Source organism: Chaetodon trifascialis, chromosome 21 (assembly GCF_039877785.1).
Source record: "Chaetodon trifascialis isolate fChaTrf1 chromosome 21, fChaTrf1.hap1, whole genome shotgun sequence".
Classification (NCBI taxonomy): Eukaryota; Metazoa; Chordata; class Actinopteri; order Chaetodontiformes; family Chaetodontidae; genus Chaetodon; species Chaetodon trifascialis.
In genome coordinates, this window is record NC_092076.1 from 3,901,113 (window position 1) to 3,920,378 (window position 19,266).

At 44.0% G+C, this 19,266-nt stretch overlaps 3 protein-coding genes across 5 annotated transcripts; 1 reads left to right on the plus strand and 2 right to left on the minus strand.

Moving 5' to 3' along the window:
• The first annotated feature begins 684 nt into the window (after positions 1–684).
• Positions 685–9,572, plus strand: gucy2g (guanylate cyclase 2g). Its single transcript, XM_070991093.1, has 21 exons — positions 685–1,047; positions 1,865–2,213; positions 2,302–2,411; positions 2,694–2,876; positions 2,952–3,096; positions 3,634–3,769; positions 3,855–3,958; positions 4,095–4,261; positions 4,346–4,486; positions 4,801–4,884; positions 4,981–5,085; positions 5,273–5,344; positions 5,690–5,858; positions 5,977–6,132; positions 6,841–7,018; positions 7,134–7,274; positions 7,373–7,565; positions 8,170–8,344; positions 8,452–8,550; positions 9,118–9,209; positions 9,288–9,572. Exons 1-21 carry the CDS (start codon positions 685–687, stop codon positions 9,570–9,572), a joined length of 3,447 nt encoding a protein of 1,148 aa, XP_070847194.1.
• Positions 9,573–10,415: 843 nt separating this feature from the next.
• Positions 10,416–14,840, minus strand: tectb (tectorin beta). 3 transcript variants are annotated; one of them, XM_070990866.1, is made up of 11 exons: positions 14,374–14,840; positions 14,211–14,286; positions 13,866–14,056; positions 13,422–13,573; positions 13,241–13,343; positions 12,971–13,074; positions 12,768–12,851; positions 11,904–12,066; positions 11,571–11,649; positions 11,391–11,420; positions 10,416–11,122 (listed from the first exon to the last, which is right to left on the minus strand). In XM_070990866.1, exons 2-11 carry the CDS (start codon positions 14,275–14,277, stop codon positions 11,049–11,051), a joined length of 1,047 nt encoding a protein of 348 aa, XP_070846967.1. In that variant the 5' UTR covers positions 14,278–14,286; positions 14,374–14,840; the 3' UTR covers positions 10,416–11,048. The 3 variants fall into 3 exon arrangements, with proteins under 3 accessions (XP_070846967.1, XP_070846968.1, XP_070846966.1); XM_070990867.1 differs by having other exon boundaries at positions 13,241–13,313; positions 14,211–14,840; XM_070990865.1 differs by having other exon boundaries at positions 14,211–14,840.
• Positions 14,841–16,822: 1,982 nt separating this feature from the next.
• LOC139349949 (dickkopf-related protein 3-like) lies at positions 16,823–18,896 on the minus strand. Its single transcript, XM_070991023.1, has 4 exons — positions 18,549–18,896; positions 18,145–18,319; positions 17,862–18,063; positions 16,823–17,094 (listed from the first exon to the last, which is right to left on the minus strand). Exons 1-4 carry the CDS (start codon positions 18,699–18,701, stop codon positions 17,034–17,036), a joined length of 591 nt encoding a protein of 196 aa, XP_070847124.1. The 5' UTR covers positions 18,702–18,896; the 3' UTR covers positions 16,823–17,033.
• Positions 18,897–19,266: the final 370 nt, after the last annotated feature.

Genomic DNA, 19,266 nt, shown 5'->3' on the forward strand with positions numbered 1-19,266 from the left:
CTCAACCTGCTTCATCTGGTCTCTGCAGCCCTGCACGAGGAGGCAACGCTCCCAGGAGACCGACAGTGGGCTTCACTGGATTTTGCTTGTTTTTTTAGTTTATTTTAGTAATTAAATTAGCCCACATTGTTGAACTAAAGCCATTTTCCACGCCCCTCACCTGTGTGTGTGTGCAGCGGATGTGTGTCCCCGCAGCAGATAGTTGATGAACTCTGACACTGGATTTATGGCGTATGACGTAAGCGATAACTAAAGCCAGGCTGGATGTGGCACCTTTGGATTTTCACTGATCTGCGGTTGTTAAAATCTAATCAGGGATCATCACGCCCAAATCTGCCTTTAATGCTATCAGACGAGAGTTACAGGTGTTATTTCTTACTGTTGAGTTATCTGATCATTATTTCTGATCAGTGATGCTTTGAAAAGAATTCCTCCTTGATAGCTTTGAAGACTTGCAATCAAAGAAACTGAAGTATTGGCGCTTCTATGATGGTGATAATCTTTTGTTCCGCTCTAATAAAACATTACAGACAAGAACAGAAAATGATGGATTTAATGCTTCTCCGTTCCTCCCACTCTCATCCCCATATTTACATTTTCTCCTCCCTAACCAACGGTCCAGCACCACCAGGGACGTTAGGTATTTAAGCCCTGTAACATGAAGCAACTAACAGGACGAGAGCGATGTCGACGGCGATGTATCCTCCTATCAGGCACATGTTGGTGCTTCACTTCACGCTGCTGCTACCTGCCGCCGCTTCCATCAACATCAGCACCAATGGGTCTCAACCTCACAAGCTGATCATCGGCTTCCAGGCTCCCTGGAACATGTCCTTCCCCTTCAGCGCCCTGCGGCTGGGCTCGGCCATTCAGATCGCCGTGGAGAAGGTGAACACCAATCCCTCCTTGCTGGGGAACTACAGTCTGGATGTCGTGTTCATAGACACAGACTGTAATCCCAAAGTGTCCCTGGGAGGATTCATCCACCAGGTGTGGAAGGAGAACGTGTCTGCGTTGTTTGGTCCAGCGTGTCCCGAAGAAGCCGAGGTATGACTCGATTGGTGCATTAGACTAGTTTTCAGTTTACGTATGAATGACTGCGCACTAAGTTGCCAGTTTATTAGGTACACCTCACCAAAACTACTGCATGCCACATGGTGAGCCTACAGTTTTAAAACATTCTGCTTCAGCTTACAAATCATGCAAAAGGTATACTGTTATTCCACCTCGCTGAAACTAATGCAGGCAAATACAATAAACAATAAACCCTCCCTTCATGAAAGTTATAATTGCAGGAGCAGCTTCAAAGAGGTGATGGATTAACTTTATGATGAGTTTTTGGTGCTGTTGAATTGAAGGTATTTTTTAAGCTTTTCTGGTGATTTTTGTGTATGTGAGTGACTCGCTCCAGCCAGTAAATCCAGTAAATATATGTAAAGAACCCCTAAAAGAAAGGAAATGAATATCCTGAGAACATTATCACAGTCATTTGGTGGATGTTCTGGAGCTTTTGGTCACATTAGATGAACTTCTGTTGGTTTCCTTCATTTAAAAGTTTAGATTTAAGCTTTTCATCTCCAGAAGTAAGAAATTATCTATTATATGTACCATTGTATGCTGGACATAGTTTATTATTTCATCATATCGTCACATTTATTGTTACATTTTACTCTTAAACGAGCAGCATCTACGATAAATAGGCCTATTAAGGTGACACTATAATCTCCTCACTGCTCTCAAGAAACTAAACATGTACAGATCCGATCATTTGGTTGAACTTGCTAACATAAACTTAACTATAACTATCAACGGCTGCCTAACCGAAATCTAAAGGTGCTAGAAAGAAACTTGGTGTGCCTTCCAGGTCACCGGTCTCATTGCATCCACGTGGAACATCCCCATGTTCGGCTTTGTGGGACAATCCTCCAAAATGGACAACAGCGAAATCTACGACTCCTACATCAAAATTGTGCCCCCCCTTAAGAGAAGCTCGGAGGTCCTGGTGAAGACGCTGGAGTTCTTCGGGTGGAGTCACGTAGCGATGATTGGAGGGGGACTGGAGTCAAACACTTGGGACAAAGTTGACGCTTTGTGGAAAACTGTGGAAAATCCACTGAAAGCCAAATTCAAACTCGCTGCCTCGGTCAAGTTTGATACCAGCAACCCTGAGCTCGTTTATCGCAACATGAAGTACATCGCCACGGTGGCCAGAGGTGAGGAAAGTACAACTGTTTTGGCTCTTTAAAACCACACATAACCTTAATTTGGCTCCTGTCTCTCTGTCAAATGTTCGTCCTGCAGTGATCGTGGTGCTCACAAACAAAGAGGACTCTCTGGCGCTGCTGCTGGAGGCCGAGCGACAGGGTCTGATGAACGGCAACTACGTTTTCTTACTGGTGCAGCATTTTGAGGTCAGTGGCAGCATGGTGAGTAAAACCGTTAACGCACATGAACAGTTGTACACTGCAGCCAGCGAGCTAATGAAGCTAACGCCAGTGCAAAGAGTTGTTGAAAAGGCCATCTCCATCAGGCTTTTTAACATCTCCAGCTGACTCGAAAAAGAGGAATAATTAGTTAGCTTGTAATCACTTCACTGCATCATATAAAAGTAAGGCCTGAAGTAGGCGCTTATCAGATGATCAATCTTTGCTCTTTTCTTTGTTGTTTTACATGTACGTCTTCTTCCTGCGCAGAACAACTTGTGGAAATATGGCCTGAAGACCAAAATTGACCAAGACGCCTTCAGAGCTTTCGACATGGCCTTCATCATTGGCCAGAAATCCTACGAAGGTTATGAGTACTATGACTTCTTCGAGCAGGTTTTTGAAAGACTCAAAGGACACCCATTCCACAGCAACCTGACATCCGAAAGAGAGGTAAGATGAGAGTTGAGAGATATTCAATCTGCTGAAAAGGAGAATCCCAATCGCTCTGTCCTCTGTTTTTTTTAGGTTAGTCCTTACTCTGCGCATCTGCACGATGCAGTGCTGCTTTATGCGATGGGACTGAAGGAAGTCCTCAAAGACGGAAAAGACCCTCATGATGGACGGCAGCTGCTGCAGAGATTAAAGAATAAAAACGGCATTCGATTTTATGGTTGGTTCATGAATGCATCGTAGGGCGAAGCATGCAAAGATTCTTTAACACTGCACACTGCTTTTCATATGCCTTTTTGTTGTGTTCATAAAGCTTTGGTACTCTTAAAGAACCCGCACTTATGTACACTGCATCATCATCACAGCATGGCTGCATCATATTTTTATCACAGAAAGCGCTCATTAACATTAACATTTAGCAAATTTCCCTAAAATAACTAACCTGCAAGCTGTTTTTAATGAAAGTGGCATGTGCATTATGTGTGCAAACATTTAAAAGTGCATTAAAGGGTCGGTTTAGCGTACCTGTACAGGTATCTAGCCATGCAAATGCTGCAGTTTTAGTTTTATGTGACCTGGTTTTGATATATCCCACTCTGAGATTTCTACATGCAAGCCAATAAAGCGCAGGTGAGCTTTGTTTGTGGTGGGAGAACCATACTTCACAGTGTCATCACAGCCTCTATCAGAGCACTACAGCGCCGTGCTGGCACATCATTTTCAGACAGTTTGATGCAGAGGCGGCGTATCTTTGCAGGTGCGTCTGGATTAGTCCACTTTGATGAAGAGGGGGAGAGAAATCTGGACTATTCCATTTATAAACTGCAGCGTGCACGAGACGTCACCAAGTTTGTGCCCATCCTCCATTTTGACAGCCACACCAAAGCTGTCAGGTAACAAACGCTCTCATACACTCAAAGAATCCAACAGTTTGCGTTAAAAACATTTCGGGAAATCACACGAAAAATGTCATTTCAGGCCAACGTCTATGTTTGCTTCTGTGGTCTGGCCCAAAGGAAGACCCCCTTCTGATAAACCAGAATGTGGTTTCAACAACGAACTCTGTGAATGGCTGATTAATGGTACAGTAACACAGACCAGCTCTTATGCAACCACTAAATATGCCATGCCTCCTTTTAGACCACTCATAAAACCTGATTTAAACCTGGCTCTCAGGCCAAGCTAACCACCTCCATAATTTGTCTTGATGGGACACAGACATCGCCCTGCTGGCTCTGCTTGTGACCTTCCCCCTCATCGGGGTGCTGGCGGTCTTGTGCATCGGGGTCCTCATTCTGCAGAAGCTGCGGCTCCAGAACAGGCTCGACGACTCCTGCTGGTGGCTGATCAACTACAGCGACATCACCATCATCAGGGAGTCTTCGGTATGGGCACCAACCCGCCAGGATTAGATGCGTGTGTATGTGCAGTATGTGTGTGTTCACAGGCTTGTTCGGTGTTTCCTCCAGGGGATTCAGACTTTATCTCTGAGCACCACAGCCAGTCAGAGCGGGAGCGCTGGCTCCCAGTCCAATTTCTCTACCAACAGCTATGGCCTGAGGGACAAGGCCGGGAAGGAACAGGTCTTCACCACCATCGGTCTTTACCAGGTACCACATACCACTGAACCCGCTGCTCAGGAGAGGGTGCTCAAGTTCAAGGTCATTGTGGGAAAAAAAGTCAAAGTGTCTCCGCAACGCCAAATCCACAGAAAGTCTATCTGAAGTTTGCTAACAATAAGCTAACGTTAGCCCACACGGCTACTGATCATACCAAGACTCTTATAGTTAGTCATATTTTGACTCTGTAGTTTCTTCATCAGGCTTGACGAATGCCTCCTATGAGAATAATGTTTATGTCTGTAACTTTGCAGAGTTTGTTTCCACATGTCAGGATCTGTGCTTTTCTTTTTTATCCCATTCAGGGGAATCACGTGGCCATCAAGTACATGAAGACCCCCGTCACCAATAACTACCAGAAACCGTCAGTTATCACAGAGTTCAATTTGGTAAAGTTCCTCATGTTCCTCTATCCTCATTTGGATTTCTTTTGGTTCGTCTGTTTTTGTTTGTTGTGTTTGACCATTTTCCTCTCCTTAAGACAGATGAAAGAGATGAAACATGAGAACTTGGTGCAGTTCTTTGGCGTTTGCCTCGAGCCACCGAACGTCTGTCTGGTCATCCAGTACTGCAGGAAAGGCAGCCTGAAGGTCAGTGTGTCAGGACTGCGCACACACACACACACACACACACACACACACACACACACACGCACACACATTTTCTTCACACTGCAGGGCTGAGCATCTTTGCTATGTCGACCCAAACATGTTAAATGATTAAATATTGAACTTTAAATTGTTGTTCACTCTTTGACGTTGTTATGTTTTTCTTCAGGATGTTCTGAGGGCGTCAGACATCGAGCTGGACGCGATGTTTAAGATTTCCTTTGCTTATGACATTGTCAGTGTGAGTCCACTCATTTATGCAGCACGTTGACATGGTTCAGAGGTGGGAGAGGCACTTCATTAATAGAATACAAGCAAAGTTTCACAGGATTTTAGAGATGAGGGAATACTCACAAAAACATAAACAAAAATGCACAATAGAAAATCAAATGTACAAAATACAAAATGCTGTTTCCAACTCCACCCAACACATCCCCCAAAATTTAGATTTGTCATATTTCCTTTATTTAGTGAATTGTATTTATGTTTTATTAACAATGCGGACGTCTGAATGTTGTTTCAAAGCCGTCTGCACTCAAGCAACAGTGCAGGGCTGATGTTTGACTTGTGTTCATCTGTGTTTCAGGGAATGGAGTTCATTCACAAAAGTAACCTGAAGTTCCACGGGAACCTGAAGCCGAGCACATGTCTGGTGGACAGCCGCCTGCAGATAAAGCTCTCAGGCTTCGGACTGTGGGAGTTTAAATACGGGAGCAAAAACAGGACAAACTCACCAGAAAGCCTCAATTACGAGGGTCAGTGGGTGTTGAGTCATCCTCAGTATGTTTGCGTTGATGTTTATCACAGCATGAAGGAGACGTGAGGTGATGCGACTGTTGCTTAGTTACCGTTTCTTTGGCTGGCTGGTTGTAGAGATGTACTGGACAGCCCCCGAGCTTCTGAGACAAGTTGGTCTCCTGGTCAATGGGACGCCCAAAGGTGATGTCTACAGCTTTGCCATCATCATGTGGGAACTCATGTACAACTCCAAGACGAGCCCATATCAAGACATCAACCTGGAGCCCAAAGGTTAGCGTGACACAACGCCTTTGTTCGTTTTTCTCAACCCACTCAGAGGCAGTGGCCGGAAATATTGACAATCAAGAGGAAGACATAATCGAGACGAGTCATCAGTCTGTCCCATTTACATTCAGTCAGTGTCCAATCAACCAATCAACCTACTGACATACTGAAACTCCACCAAAGACACACGAATGGCACACAGAGTGAAACTAAGCTGAATTAACATAAACTGAAAATATCAAATAAAAAGAAGCTTTGAGCTAAATGCTAACATGCCCACAGTGCTAGCATGCTGGTGTTTAGCAGGTATGATTTAAAGGTAGGGTCAGTCTACAGAAAGAGTGCCAACTCTCCATCACAATGTGATTGTCTCCCCTTCAGGAACATGAACGCCACCTGCTGCTGATTGGCTGGAATAGTCTTTGTTTCCCATTCACAACCATGGATTTCAGTCCTGAGTGACTCCACAAATGTTAGCATGCTAATATTTGCTAATCAGCGCTAATCAGCTGAGACTCATTGGTCAAATTAAAATTTTGGACCATCAAACTCAGAGGGATTCTTTGTCGAGGAAGCATGAATATCTGCACCAAATTTCAATCCATCCAATAGTCGTTGAGTCATTTCAGTTTGGAAAAAAGTGGCAAACTAGCGCCACGCAGCTAAAAAAACATCTCAAACCAAATCTCGATGATTCCTCCATGTTTCCTCCAGAGATCATCATGCAGTTGAGGACACCTTTCCAAGGGGAGCCCCTGCGACCAGTGCTGTGTGAGCAGCTGTGCGATGAGAAAATCAACTCACTGCTGAGGGCCTGCTGGAGCGAAAACCCTGACCACCGACCACCATTCACGTCTATCAGGAGACAGCTGAAGAGCACCAGTCCGGACAGGTGAGAAGTTTGAAAATGATCCTAAAATGAATGAGACATCCTGTAAATGAACCGTCAGACCAGAGTGAAAACCTAAAGACCTTAACGAGGACGAGTATGATTTTCTGTACTGTAGTCATGCAAATATACTAGACAATATGGTGGAAAAGCTGGAGAAATATGCAAATCACCTGGAGGAGGTGGTGGAGGAGAGGACCAGTCAGCTGACAGCAGAGAAGACTCGTGCAGACAAGCTGCTCTCCAGCATGTTACCGAGGTAGCAGATGTAACGGTCAATATTATACTTTTCCTTTATGGCGTAGCAATTATGAAAAGTGAGAGTGAAACGGCAATTTTTAACCAATTTGATCGTAGGTACATCGCAGATCAGCTGATGGCAGGGAAGTCAGTGGAGCCGCAAAGCTACGACATGGTGACCATCTTCTTCTCTGACATTGTGGGCTTCACCTCCATGTGCGCCATCAGCTCTGCGATGGAGGTGGTCACGTTCCTCAACGACCTCTACAGCCTCTTCGACGACATCATCAAGATATACGACGTCTACAAAGTACGTCACGCGCAACGCTTTTCATCTCAGCTCACTTCATATCAGCCAACTTAGAGTAAATCTTTTAGGCTGGAAGATTCTGGAGGTGATCTTAAATGAATATTTGTCATTTGTGAAATGCACTGATTAGCTTTAACTGCTGAGACTTAGATGACAAGATTGCTGCCACTCTTATGTTTGTGCAAAACAAATGAAGCTGGTTAGCCTAGCTTAGCACAAAGACTGGAAACAGGGGGATAGAGCTAGCCTGGCTCTGTCCAAAGGTGTTTAATTCACCTACCAGCACCTCTAAAGCTAAGTATTCAGCATGTTCTATATATGTTTCCCCTTTGTTTGAAGTCTTTGTTAAGCTAAGCTAAGCTAAGCTAACTGGTGGTCGCTTCATATTTACCACGCAGGCATGACAGTCTCACTCCTCCACCCATCTAAGCGTATTTCTGAAAAAAGTGAAAACATTCCTTTAAAATGTAGAGATTTTCCATTTAACAGCATGTTGCTCATTTTGCAGTAGTTTTCTCCAAGTTGTGCCGTTTAGCATAAAAAAGCTTCTCATTATTAGTGTGAAAACTGTCAGTGAAGCTTTCATCTTTGTCATCTTGACTAGGTGGAAACAATTGGAGATGCATACATGGTAGCCAGCGGTCTGCCGATCAGCAACGGCAATAAGCACGCTCTGGAGATCTCTATAATGGCTCTGCACTTCGTTAGCGCCATCAAGGTCTTCAGAATCCACCACATGCCTACTGAGAGCCTTGCAATCCGCATTGGGATACACTCCGGTAAGAGGCCTTTGTTTTTCTATCTTTGTCATTAAGACTTCTTGGTGTACAAGAACTCAACTGAAGCTTTGAAGATGTATACAATCAGTATGTTTTGGGATTCGTAGGTCCGGTGGTTGCAGGGGTGGTCGGCACCACTATGCCTCGCTACTGCCTCTTTGGTGACACGGTGAACATGGCCTCTCGCATGGAGAGTAACAGCTTACGTGAGTGACACCTTTGCAGAGAAAATTCACTGAGACCATCAGCATGATGTCAGAGAAGCGTATGCACCAAAGTGATTCTCTGACTTTTCACCAAGAGGTTACAACAACTGGATGGACGGCTGTGAAATTTTGTCCACACATTCAGGGTAACAAGAGGATAAATGCTAATGATTTTCGCGATCCCCTGAATTTCCCTCCTGCAGCATCATCAGTTAAACTTTTTTGGTTTATTACCAAAATATTTGCAATTTTCCTCAACCACAGCTGGCCTTTGTTTGGCGCAAATCAGCAAATATCAGCATGCTAACAGGCCAAGCGATGGCGTTGAACCTATTAGTTATACAGCAGAATGTTAGCGCTGCCTCTGTTAGCATTTTGACTTAGCATTTAGCTCAAAGCACTGTTGTGTCCCAGTGCAGCCTCACAGAGCTGCTAGCTGCAGAGTTTTCTTATTCATTGAATGCAAACAGATCTTTGATTTGGAGTCAAAGTCAAAGTTTTTCAACGTAAAATCGTAAAAGTTTACCTTTAAACTGTTTGGTACTCTCTTCTGTGCGTCTAACTCAGCCCTGAAGATCCACATATCTCAGAGCACTGCTGACATCCTTGTCCAGGCTGGATCGTTTGAGCTGGAGGAAAGAGGGGAAATCGAAATGAAGGTGAGTCTGCATGGGTGCTTTTTTTCCAGTAAGAAGGACAACCTGTGTTTCTGACCAGTGTCTTTGTGTCCATGACAGGGTAAAGGGTGTCATAAGACCTACTGGCTGCTCAGCAAACAGGGATTTAATCCTCCCCTTACTGCTCACAGCCCGCCAGATGACAGTCTCAAACCACAAACGGAGGTACAGTCAACGCACATCACGCCCAGTCAAGCACAGTCAGCATCTCCAGTGTTGTCTTTTGACCTGCGTTTGTGTTTGTCTCCGCTCAAGAAACTAGGCCTGGCCAGGGCTGCTGTGAAAAAGGCCCATAAAAGCAAAGCTCACATGACCGACGGCATGATGACTACAGTGCACATTTAAAGAAAGTGGACACTCTCGCCTTATTTTGGATAAATTAGCGGGAAACAGAGCTCAGAGCCGGGACTACGACACTCAAAATACTTTTAATCTTCACACAGGATGAAGAACTAGCGATGCATTCAGTTTAATTCAACAGAGCATTTTATGTTACAGTCGTGTAATCTCAATTTAATCTTGCAGCTGTAATGTTGAATCAAAACATTAATCTGTGCACAGCTTGGAAAGCACGATGCCTTAAGAGACCCAACAATGGATAAATGAATGGAGACACCAGAGAACCACATTTACCTTTGTCAAAAGATAGAAAAAGTCTGAAAATACAAACCAACTCGACCTTAATTCATGTGGATCATCTGGTAACAATGGAGCTTGTTTAGTTACTTGATATATGTGAGTTTAAGTCTTAATTATAATAACAGATCATGATGTAATAGTTCGTTCATTATACTTTGTATAATCAATCTGAATCTCTAAAGGTATCAAAGAAACCTCATGGAGTAAAAACTACAATATGTGCTTTTAAAATGTGACAGAGTTGAAGTATAAAGTAGCAAAAAGTGCAAATACTTGAAGTAAAGTACCTCAAATTTTACTTGAGGACCGCAAGTCCAAAATCACATTTGATTGGACAAATTTATGTACCTGCCCGGAGTTCAAGATGAGTCATCCTAAATATTTTTGACAGTAAAATAATTCTTGATATAAAAATCTGAATAAATTTAACATATGATAAGAAATAAATGAATAACACAGAATCAGAAGAGTCACATAACACTGCACTTACCTGGAGAGTCATTTTGTATGGAAGTCAATGAGCAGACGGACTATTTTAAAACACTTAAATCCGTAAAAACGAATGCAAATCGGTGCATCTGGTTACTTTTACAGCAATTTCTAATGTGTTTTTATTTAGCGCTGCGGCAACAAACAACAAATGATGACTGCTTCTAATCGCAGCTCAGCCTGAGGAGAGAAGAAGGCTTTCTTTATAAGACACAGAGAAGTCAGATCAGAGATTCAACACAGCTGTCTGCAATCAAAACGCTTATTTATATATATGAATAAATCCATCAAGACTATCGTCCCACACAGAAGAAATACGAGAGCATGTTTATCCATCTGTTTTATGTTTACTTTGTCGTTGTCATGTCGAGAGTCTGATTTTAATTTCTGCACTGAATAAAAAGATTATTTATTTCTTAACATTGTGAGGAAGAATTTTTAAAGAGGATTTTTTTTTTCATTTAATCTTTATTGGAGAAAACAATGTGACATTTCAAAGAAAATCCATTCACAAGAGGATGTGAAAATCTCAATAAATGTGCTAATGACAAGTCATATTTGTGACAAAAGGAGAAGCTCAGTGATGTGAAGGTGGGGGAGGAATTCTTCATACGCTCCCTGAGTCCTGGTGACACTCCCCTCTGTGAGTGTGTGTGTTTATGGACATGAATGATGTGAGTAAAAGTGTTTTTACTACAGTCTCGATCCACTGATGAAATCCCAACATGAGCTCGTGAGCACCAGCAGCAGGATGAAGAGTGAGGTGCCTGAGGTGGAAAACACAGCAAACGCTCATGACAGAGAAACGTCACGCTCTCGTGGGCTGATTTCAGTATTTTTAGGTTCAATATAGTTACATTTGATTTCAATATTTTTGACTTTTAGGCCAAAAAATAACTTCATCACACAAGAATTTGATTTCTGGTGTAAAAAAGCCTTTGAAGCAGCATCCAAATCATCACACTGGGAAGTAAAATATACAATAATTCAACATTATTATATAAAACATTTAACACATTTTAATCAGTTATTTACCTTTTATGTGTCCATTATTGGAGGACCCACCTGTTGAGAGTTAGACAATATATCATCACACAAAATAAAAGCTAATGCAGTGAAATGAACAAAGTACCTCATACTGATTTGCCTTGAATTTAACAAGCTCTTAATTTGAAAGAGGAGGAAACAACAAGGGGGAGGGGCAGCATGCTGTACCTCTGAGGTGAAACTCGGCAGTGAGGATCCCCCCGCTTGGTTCTGCCTCTGAGGACAGACTCCGGTACGAGCAGGGACCCTGGAGGAGAGACACGAGGAGGACACACGGGTTGGAATAAACCTTGATCATTTTATCCAAAGTTTAACAACCTGAAGCTTCAGATTGTGCCTCATTTGTGAGACGCTTTGGACCAAAATAAACATGTAAAACTACAAAATTTCCCTCTGAAATGTAGTTAAGCAGAAGGATAGAGTGGCAGGAAATGGAAAAGCAGACATGAGAAAAGGTCACGATGCTTTAATGTTTGACATCGCACAGAAGCGCTCGCTCACCGGCTGACAGACGAGCCGTTCTCCATCACAGACCTGGACCTCGCAGTGAAGCCAGACCGTGGACACCTTCTCCAGCCGCTGGAAGCGGAAAGAGTTGAACTTGAACATGGAGCGGCTGTCTTTGCCGTTCTCGAAAATGGTCACGGTGCTGTCGGAGGAGCAGCTGTTGGAAGACAAAAGCTGTTTCACCAAAAGATTCACCTTCGACTACTCTGTGAAACACAACGTGGAGTCAAATCAACTTTTATCATTCATTTATGCTAAAGCAACATTAGCATTACAGCTAATGTTACAGCTTAACAAGCTATAATTTAGCTTCGTGTGAAGTTTTTGTGACAAAGTCTTTGTGGCAAACGATGAACAGACCTTCACACTGAGAAAAGCTAAATCGAAGGTCAATCTGGAACTATTGCTATTACGCTGCCTCGATATACTGGACGTCTAAATATGGATTGAGGATTTCAAGTATTCAAGTGTTTCAGGCCACTAGAGGGCAGGACACACTCATGTGATATGAAGATTTCAAGTGGAAGTGAAGCAATTTATGCTTTATTATCCCCCAAAACATCAAGCTGTATGCTACATAAAGCTGATGTGTACAATGCTACGTGTACAAATACGTGTATTTTATCAGTAGCAGAGGTAACAAATTACCTGGAGATGACGAAAGCACTAAAAGTTTAAAGTCAAACAATCAATCAAACTGCAGCCAGCGATAACATCCACATGCTAACAGGCTAACAAGCGCTAATGAACGAACGCGTCGAGCCCAGAAGCCCCCAGGTATTTAGAGATGTTGGCTGTCAATGAATTGTTGGTTCAGTCATGTTTAAGGCGAGCAGCACGATGAGTTTCAATCTGTACCTGTTAATGATGAGACTCCACCTCTTCTTGTCCGTGGAGTAAGGAGTAGGAGTCGCCCAGCAGTTGTTTATTACAACTTTGAATCTAAGAGGTGGTAAAGTGAACGAGAATAAAAAGACGTGTTAGAAATCGAGAGGCGTCTTCTCTGTAATGGAACAGACTCTTTTGTAAGAAAAAAAGACATGACGAATGTGCTGATTCACCTGTTGCTGAGTCCTTTCGCCTCGATGCCGATGAAGACTTCAGAGCCGATCTCAGAGGTGTCGATCACATAAGGAGCGTCCTTGGCGTACAGGAACTTTGAATTCTACAAAATATACGATGGTTTTCAATCTTCCCTCAAGCTGCTCATGCACCAAACAGCTTTGAGCTCTTTATCTTTCCAGCCAGCTTTTCATTAAATAGCACGTCTAAAGTTAGCACTGAACATGTTGCTTCCACTGGAGGAAGTGGATCTGTGAGCGGCTACTCACCGTGAACACGTTCATAGACAACTGTGATCTAAAAGTGCCTAAACTCCCGTTGTTGACATAAACTGTAGCCACTCTGGAAAAAGCAGAGGGTTTAGTAAAAACACTGCAAGTCATTGGGTCAGAATGCACACATCTTCCACACGGTAGCCGCGGTCGCGTCGCGCCCTGGATGGATGCTTACCTTTGGCTGAACACCGCGTTGTTCACCAGGTAGGCTGCTCGGTACATGCAGCTGAAGGTGTAGTTGACCGGCTGGTTTCTGACCGTGAGCGAGGTGTCGTTGGACACGATGGAGTTATAGAAGATGTACTTGGGGTCTTTGCCCGGCATGTACTGTGGAGAACAATGGAGATGGACGTCAGAAGAGATTGCTTTCCATAAACTTCATTAACCCAGTGCTCCAGGAAGTACTCAGGTACTACGTACTCTGCTATGAGTAAAAGTCCAAGAACTATTTTGTGCAGAACTGCAACTAATCACATTGTCATTATTAGTTCATGTAGAGAGTCACCACTGATTTCTTTAAATGTCAGTTTTCATTGCTTAATGCACCACTCGTCCATTACGCCGAGGTGTTCGGACGTGGCTAAACCTGGGCGGATAAATCAAAAACGTGGGGTCTCACCTCGGACTGCGTGCCGCAGTACGAGTGGTTTTTGGGCGTCAGGTCTGAGATGATGAAGCGGTAGTAGCCCGGGCTGTGGATCCCAGAGTAACAGACTCCACCCAGGGACAGCTGCTCAATCTCCCAGCCGTAAGGACACTCCGGGACGTTGGCAATGATGGCGTTCGGGAAACAGGACACCATAACATAGTCTGAAAAGAGACAAACTTTCACATTTTGCCTTCGTATTCACTTCATATTGCCACTTTACTGCGTTCTGACTTTAGAAGTATTTAGAATTACATCTTGCATTTGTCAAAGCTCACAAACAAGTACCAGCTGATCTTTGGTGCATAGCGATGTTACCTGCTTTCTGGGGGGGGCACGCCCATGCAACAGGCAGAAACATTAGCAACGCACCGACAGAAGCCATGCTGCGATGCTGCAGAGAGAGTTAAGCATTCCACCTCAGCAATGACTTATTAAACACATAATGATGTAAATCCTGCCATCACGTGAAAAGACTCACCTGTAGGGAGGAAACACCTTTGAACAGTCTGATGTCAGAGGATCCTCATGGCTCTTCAACACGTTACCAGCACCAGCCACTCCACAGCTAACATCTTGACAGCCCGAGGAGGCATTTTATACCGTCGCAGGTGAGGTTAATCACCTTTCCCCCATTCTCCCAGCTCCACTTTCCCCCTGGCAGGACTGGCTTAAGAGCTCTATTGTGGGGCTGCTCACAAAAGCTCTCTGTGCTGCTCAGACATTGACTTTCAAATGAAACGGTGCCTCGCGGGATCAGCACTCAGGCTGCTCAAGTCACCTTTTCTAGAGATGAGCATACAGGAAATTTGTCAGTTTTATACAGTGAATGCAGAACAGTTAAGACCTGGAGGATGTAAATCTGTCACACTTAATTTATTACCTCAGCAAACATTTTCCTAATGAGTTTATGGACTCATGTCTCCTCATTTTGTAAATTATGGTCCCATTTATGATAAACAGATGATAAAGCAGGGTGTGTGTATGTACGGCAGCTCCACCCTCTCGTCGACATATTGTCATTTCTGGCTCCTTAAAAACCAAGATGGCAACAGCCTTGATGCCAAAGCCGAGGCTTAAAAACGGGAGTCCACCAACCAACGGGTCGTCACAGTGGCTGCATCCACTATTTTATACAGTCGATGAGTTACATGAGACGATCCATACACTCTCACACTGTTATAGCCAGCATATAGCTTAGCATAAAGACCGAAACACCTACCAACACCTTTAAACTCGCTAATTAATACATGAAATCTTTTTTTGTTTAATTTGTCTGGTAAAAGTCAGCCACAAACCACCTGAAAAGCAGCAAATTAAAGATGTAAAGTGTTAATTAATGAGCTTTAACGATGCTTGTATGCCAGGCTAGCGGTTTCCCCTTGTTTCAAGTCTTTATGCTAAGCTACGCTAACTGGCTGCTTGCTGTACCCTTATATTTAATGGACAGACATGAGAGTGGTACCAGTGCTCTCACCTCAAACCACTGCTTTAACCAATGAATATCTTGAGATACACGAAACACATCTGAAAGTGTAACAGCACGTCAGGTAACGTCTCAAAGCTGAGGCCTGTTTCCTCTCTCTGTCCGACTGAAATAAAAAGAGGTCAAAATGTGCCGGTACAGAATGCCATTGAAGGAGCTAAAGAGTGAAAACAGACATGTATGGACGCCTTCGAAATGCGCTGGCAGCTCAGATAAGAGCTGGCACACAAGAACGACTAGTGTTCTCCAGTGGAGATGATAGGCAGCATTCAGAAATATTAGGTTTCTCGCAGTCTCGTGCTATTAGATATCGCTTTTGTCTCGTCAGCTTCTTGTTTGTGTGAGAAACGTGTTCTCATTGGCCTGCTTGCTTCTTTTTTATTGGTTTATATCGTGTTGCCTAAAGCCTCGGTAGCTTTAGTTTTCTTCTGATGTCTCCTCAGCTGATAGTTTGTCATATTTCCCTGCTCTGAATCAAACTTCTTAAGGAATTAAAATGGCAGGAGAACTGACGTTGCGCAAGAGAAAGGCACAGCATCAAGTCAAAATCAGCAAAGCCACAACAAAAACATCTTTCTTGTTTTAACATTCACACACTCCTTGCAAGGACTTAATGATGAGAGCTGTAAAACGATAGCAAAGAGGTTAGACACTAATGTCCTTCACAGAACAATTCAAGTCACCCAGCAATTGAAGGGGCAAACTGCAGACAATTAGCATCTGAATGGAGCGACTGGGGAATTTGTAAGGGGCAGTCCGAGGAAGATACCAATCTAAGAATGGGTCAGGGGACAGCTAGCGTTACAGCGCCTGGTGATGCTGACAATCAGGAGCCGCGAGATTCCACCATGTTACGCAACCACGACCCGCGAGCCAAGAAAAGTGTCCGCACGGCCCGCTCCGAGCTTTAAAGCCATACCGCACCCCAAATCTGCCTTTTGAGCATGAAACAAGGTGTCTGGAAAAGGTTTGCTGTTGCTCCTTCATGCAAAGGTAAAGGTCATAGTCGAATTCAGAAACCAGTGGATTCTGACTGTGAGAAGCAAAGTATGTCCAGTAAGTCACATCTCCACTGTCCATCTGTTTGATCGATAAGTATCAAACATATTGTGTGTTTTTGTTAAAACAGAGTCGAAAGTGTGGCTCAAATTCTCTGCGGATAAGCTGAACTTTATCTCATTTCTAGTGTGTCGTTTCATTAAAGGGAGGTTTCTGCACAAAGGGAAGTTCAGTCATCGCAGTAACATGGCTCATACTCCGATTTCAAGCCCAAAATTCACTTTTTGGGCTTGAAATTCTCACTGCAGACGGCGAAAAGCTTCATCGCTGTGTGTGTACACTCATTAAAAATCTTTGCATCATCCTCTATATGTTCACCACAACACAGCGGCAAAAACATATGTACTTTACTATTGATGAGGAATGATCTTGGCTCAGTCGTTGCTTTGGGAAAATATTTCTTTTTATTCTTAAATTTGAAGGGGACATAGACATTTATAGATACAATCAAAGATCACTAAATGCATTGAGGAAGATACAGTAGAGATACTAAAGATCCCAGCTCAACAGTAGTGCTTTCTTACATACGTTTCATTTAATATACAATCATATACGACATATTTACATAATAAATAGCTTTAACGTGGAGGCGGGCATCAAGTTTTGGGCACTTGGCAGGTCCAGCTTGGTCGTTCTTGCTGGTAAATAAAATCTCTCCTGCAAGACAAACAAAGTCAGGTTAGGCCATCACGCCATTTATCACCAGAACTAATATATACACTCAACATTGTGAAGCGTGTTTTAAAACATGTTACAGAGATCCTACAGAAGTTATGACACGTTGTGCGACATGTTGGATGAAAGAAAAGGGCCTTGAAGCCTGCACAGCTGCAGAGACTGTATATCTAAACCAGAACCCAAGCAGGTTTCCTGTGTGTCACTCGGTTTGGTTCCATTAAACAGAACCATGACGGTTGGACCTCGTCATCTGATTACCCCTCACCCCGATCAAGTTTGGCAGCATAGACTTGTGTACAAAAACATAGCTGACTGATTTATACAAACAGGAAATGATAAAATCCATGCGCCAATGCCTGTCAAATAAAATCGGGACTTGGGAATGTCGCTGCCAATTAAACACAACACAAATGGACATCAAAATGTTTTTCCAAGGATTCTTTGGCTTTCTGAGCTGTTTGACCGACATCCATAATTTGTCTTAATTTTCTCCAGCTGCGAGTCGCTCCTCTGTTTCCTTTCTGTAAAGCGTTGCAGGACAGCAGCGAACATAAAGAACATGTTTCCCTGCCAGTATGAGCACACTCCACACTGAAAACCTGCTTTGATTTAGTGTGTTGTATGGATTTGACTTAATGTTGTACATAAACGGTGCGAATTTCCAAACACACACACAGTCAGTCACATGCTGTTCAGGCTCTTGGTTGGTAATCCAGCCTGATCTGGTGTTGTGATGCTGTACTCACTCTCTCTGATGTGCTGCGCTGCTTTCACGACACAGCAGCCCCTCGTCGCACGGACAAATCTGGTTAATGCTGAACGCCAGCCCACCATCAGGAACGTAGCAGCTCTCGCCGCGGACCAGGCGCCTCTTGCACACCTGCTCGCCGTGGTGTCGAGCGCAGCACATGGATGCCCCACAGTCCCTGTCAACTTTACATCTAGCACCTGGATGAAGGGAACACTGGGTTATCTCCACACTGACTCTGAATAAACGAGGTTTTAACGTGTTTGCCGTCGCACTCTTACCCTCCTGTCCGTTGGGGATGCTGCGGTGGCACTTCCCAAACATGCAGCTGAGTCCGCGGACACACTGGGCATCCCTCCGACAGTAGTGGCCCTCCCCTCTTAGAGGAACACAAAGACCAAAGTGTCGATCACAGGAGAAGCCCCTCCCACAGGTCCTGTCATGGTCGCACACGGCCTGGGAAAAAAGAGGGGGAACGTTAAAGCTTTACAAACACCGTTCTTTAAAAATTAACCCAAATTTAAGGCCTGCATGCTCCTAAAAATCCTGGAAATGGAGCTATGTAGAGTAAGAAGGAATATTTTACTACAGAACTGCAGTTCTGCTCTGATGACTTCTTGAAAGATTAAATGAGGTTTGAATTCATTCATGAAAAGCATCCTATTTATGCTCAGTAGTATCTTACCGTAGTTGCTTTGGTGACAGGAGTGCTTTCTCTAAGTGCCTTCGCTCCTTCTTTGGGAGGGCTGTGGGGCATGTTGAGCATCCAGGCCCATATGCGAGCTTCGGCCCAGGAGAGGCAGAGACAGAGGCAGAGCATCCACAGATTCCCCAACATTTCCACTGACCAGCGAGAAAGAAATGAATAAAATGAGAGCAAGAGAGGCTGAAAACTGTGAACTCGAGGCAGGGTGACTCAAAGAGAAAGAAGAAATGAGCCGCTGATCCGTGCCTCCACACCGAATATGAATCCAAAGCTTAACAGTCCCAGTAAAAGTGCAGTGAGGACTGCCGGGGTCCACGCAGTGACAGTGGGTGCCTCCTCTATCAGCGTGACTTTTATAGGTCAGTGAGGCTTCACTTCCCCCCACCAGGCTGTTTGTCCGAGCAACAGGGTAGGAGGGGACAATTAGTTGTTAATGGATTAACTAAATTGCCCGGGTCACCCCCCGCAGCCAGAAAATAGTGGCAAAATGACCAGTCGCGGAGCAGGGAGACAGAGGGGACAGAGGGGAGAAGGGGCTGGGGTGGACGTGACGGGCTGAACACAATAGAGGCGAGACCACCGCCACCTCTGCCTGGTTACCTCTGCCAGACAAACAAATGAGGACAAAGGCAGACGAATGGACGACATGTTTCACTACTCCCTGAGTGACAGGTAAAGCCACCGAGGGTCCCGGCCC

What these genes read in the sequence shown, in the direction of transcription:
- gucy2g (XM_070991093.1), top strand. Translation starts at nt 685, where the DNA reads ATGTCGACGGCGATGTATCCTCCTATCAGGCACATGTTGGTGCTTCAC. An exon ending in AAACGGCATTCGATTTTATG is followed by an intron (nt 3,097 to 3,633) that starts GTTGGTTCATGA and finishes GTATCTTTGCAG; the next exon opens with GTGCGTCTGGATTAGTCCAC. An exon ending in CCGCATTGGGATACACTCCG is followed by an intron (nt 8,345 to 8,451) that starts GTAAGAGGCCTT and finishes TGGGATTCGTAG; the next exon opens with GTCCGGTGGTTGCAGGGGTG.
- tectb (XM_070990866.1), bottom strand. Translation starts at nt 14,277, where the DNA reads ATGGCTTCTGTCGGTGCGTTGCTAATGTTTCTGCCTGTTGCATGGGCG. An exon ending in GTGCCCCCCCCAGAAAGCAG is followed by an intron (nt 14,057 to 14,210) that starts GTAACATCGCTA and finishes GTCTCTTTTCAG; the next exon opens with ACTATGTTATGGTGTCCTGT. An exon ending in TGCCGAGTTTCACCTCAGAG is followed by an intron (nt 11,421 to 11,570) that starts GTACAGCATGCT and finishes AACTCTCAACAG; the next exon opens with GTGGGTCCTCCAATAATGGA.
- LOC139349949 (XM_070991023.1), bottom strand. Translation starts at nt 18,701, where the DNA reads ATGTTGGGGAATCTGTGGATGCTCTGCCTCTGTCTCTGCCTCTCCTGG. An exon ending in CATCCCCAACGGACAGGAGG is followed by an intron (nt 18,064 to 18,144) that starts GTAAGAGTGCGA and finishes CCCTTCATCCAG; the next exon opens with GTGCTAGATGTAAAGTTGAC. An exon ending in AGCGCAGCACATCAGAGAGA is followed by an intron (nt 17,095 to 17,861) that starts GTGAGTACAGCA and finishes TTTGTCTTGCAG; the next exon opens with GAGAGATTTTATTTACCAGC.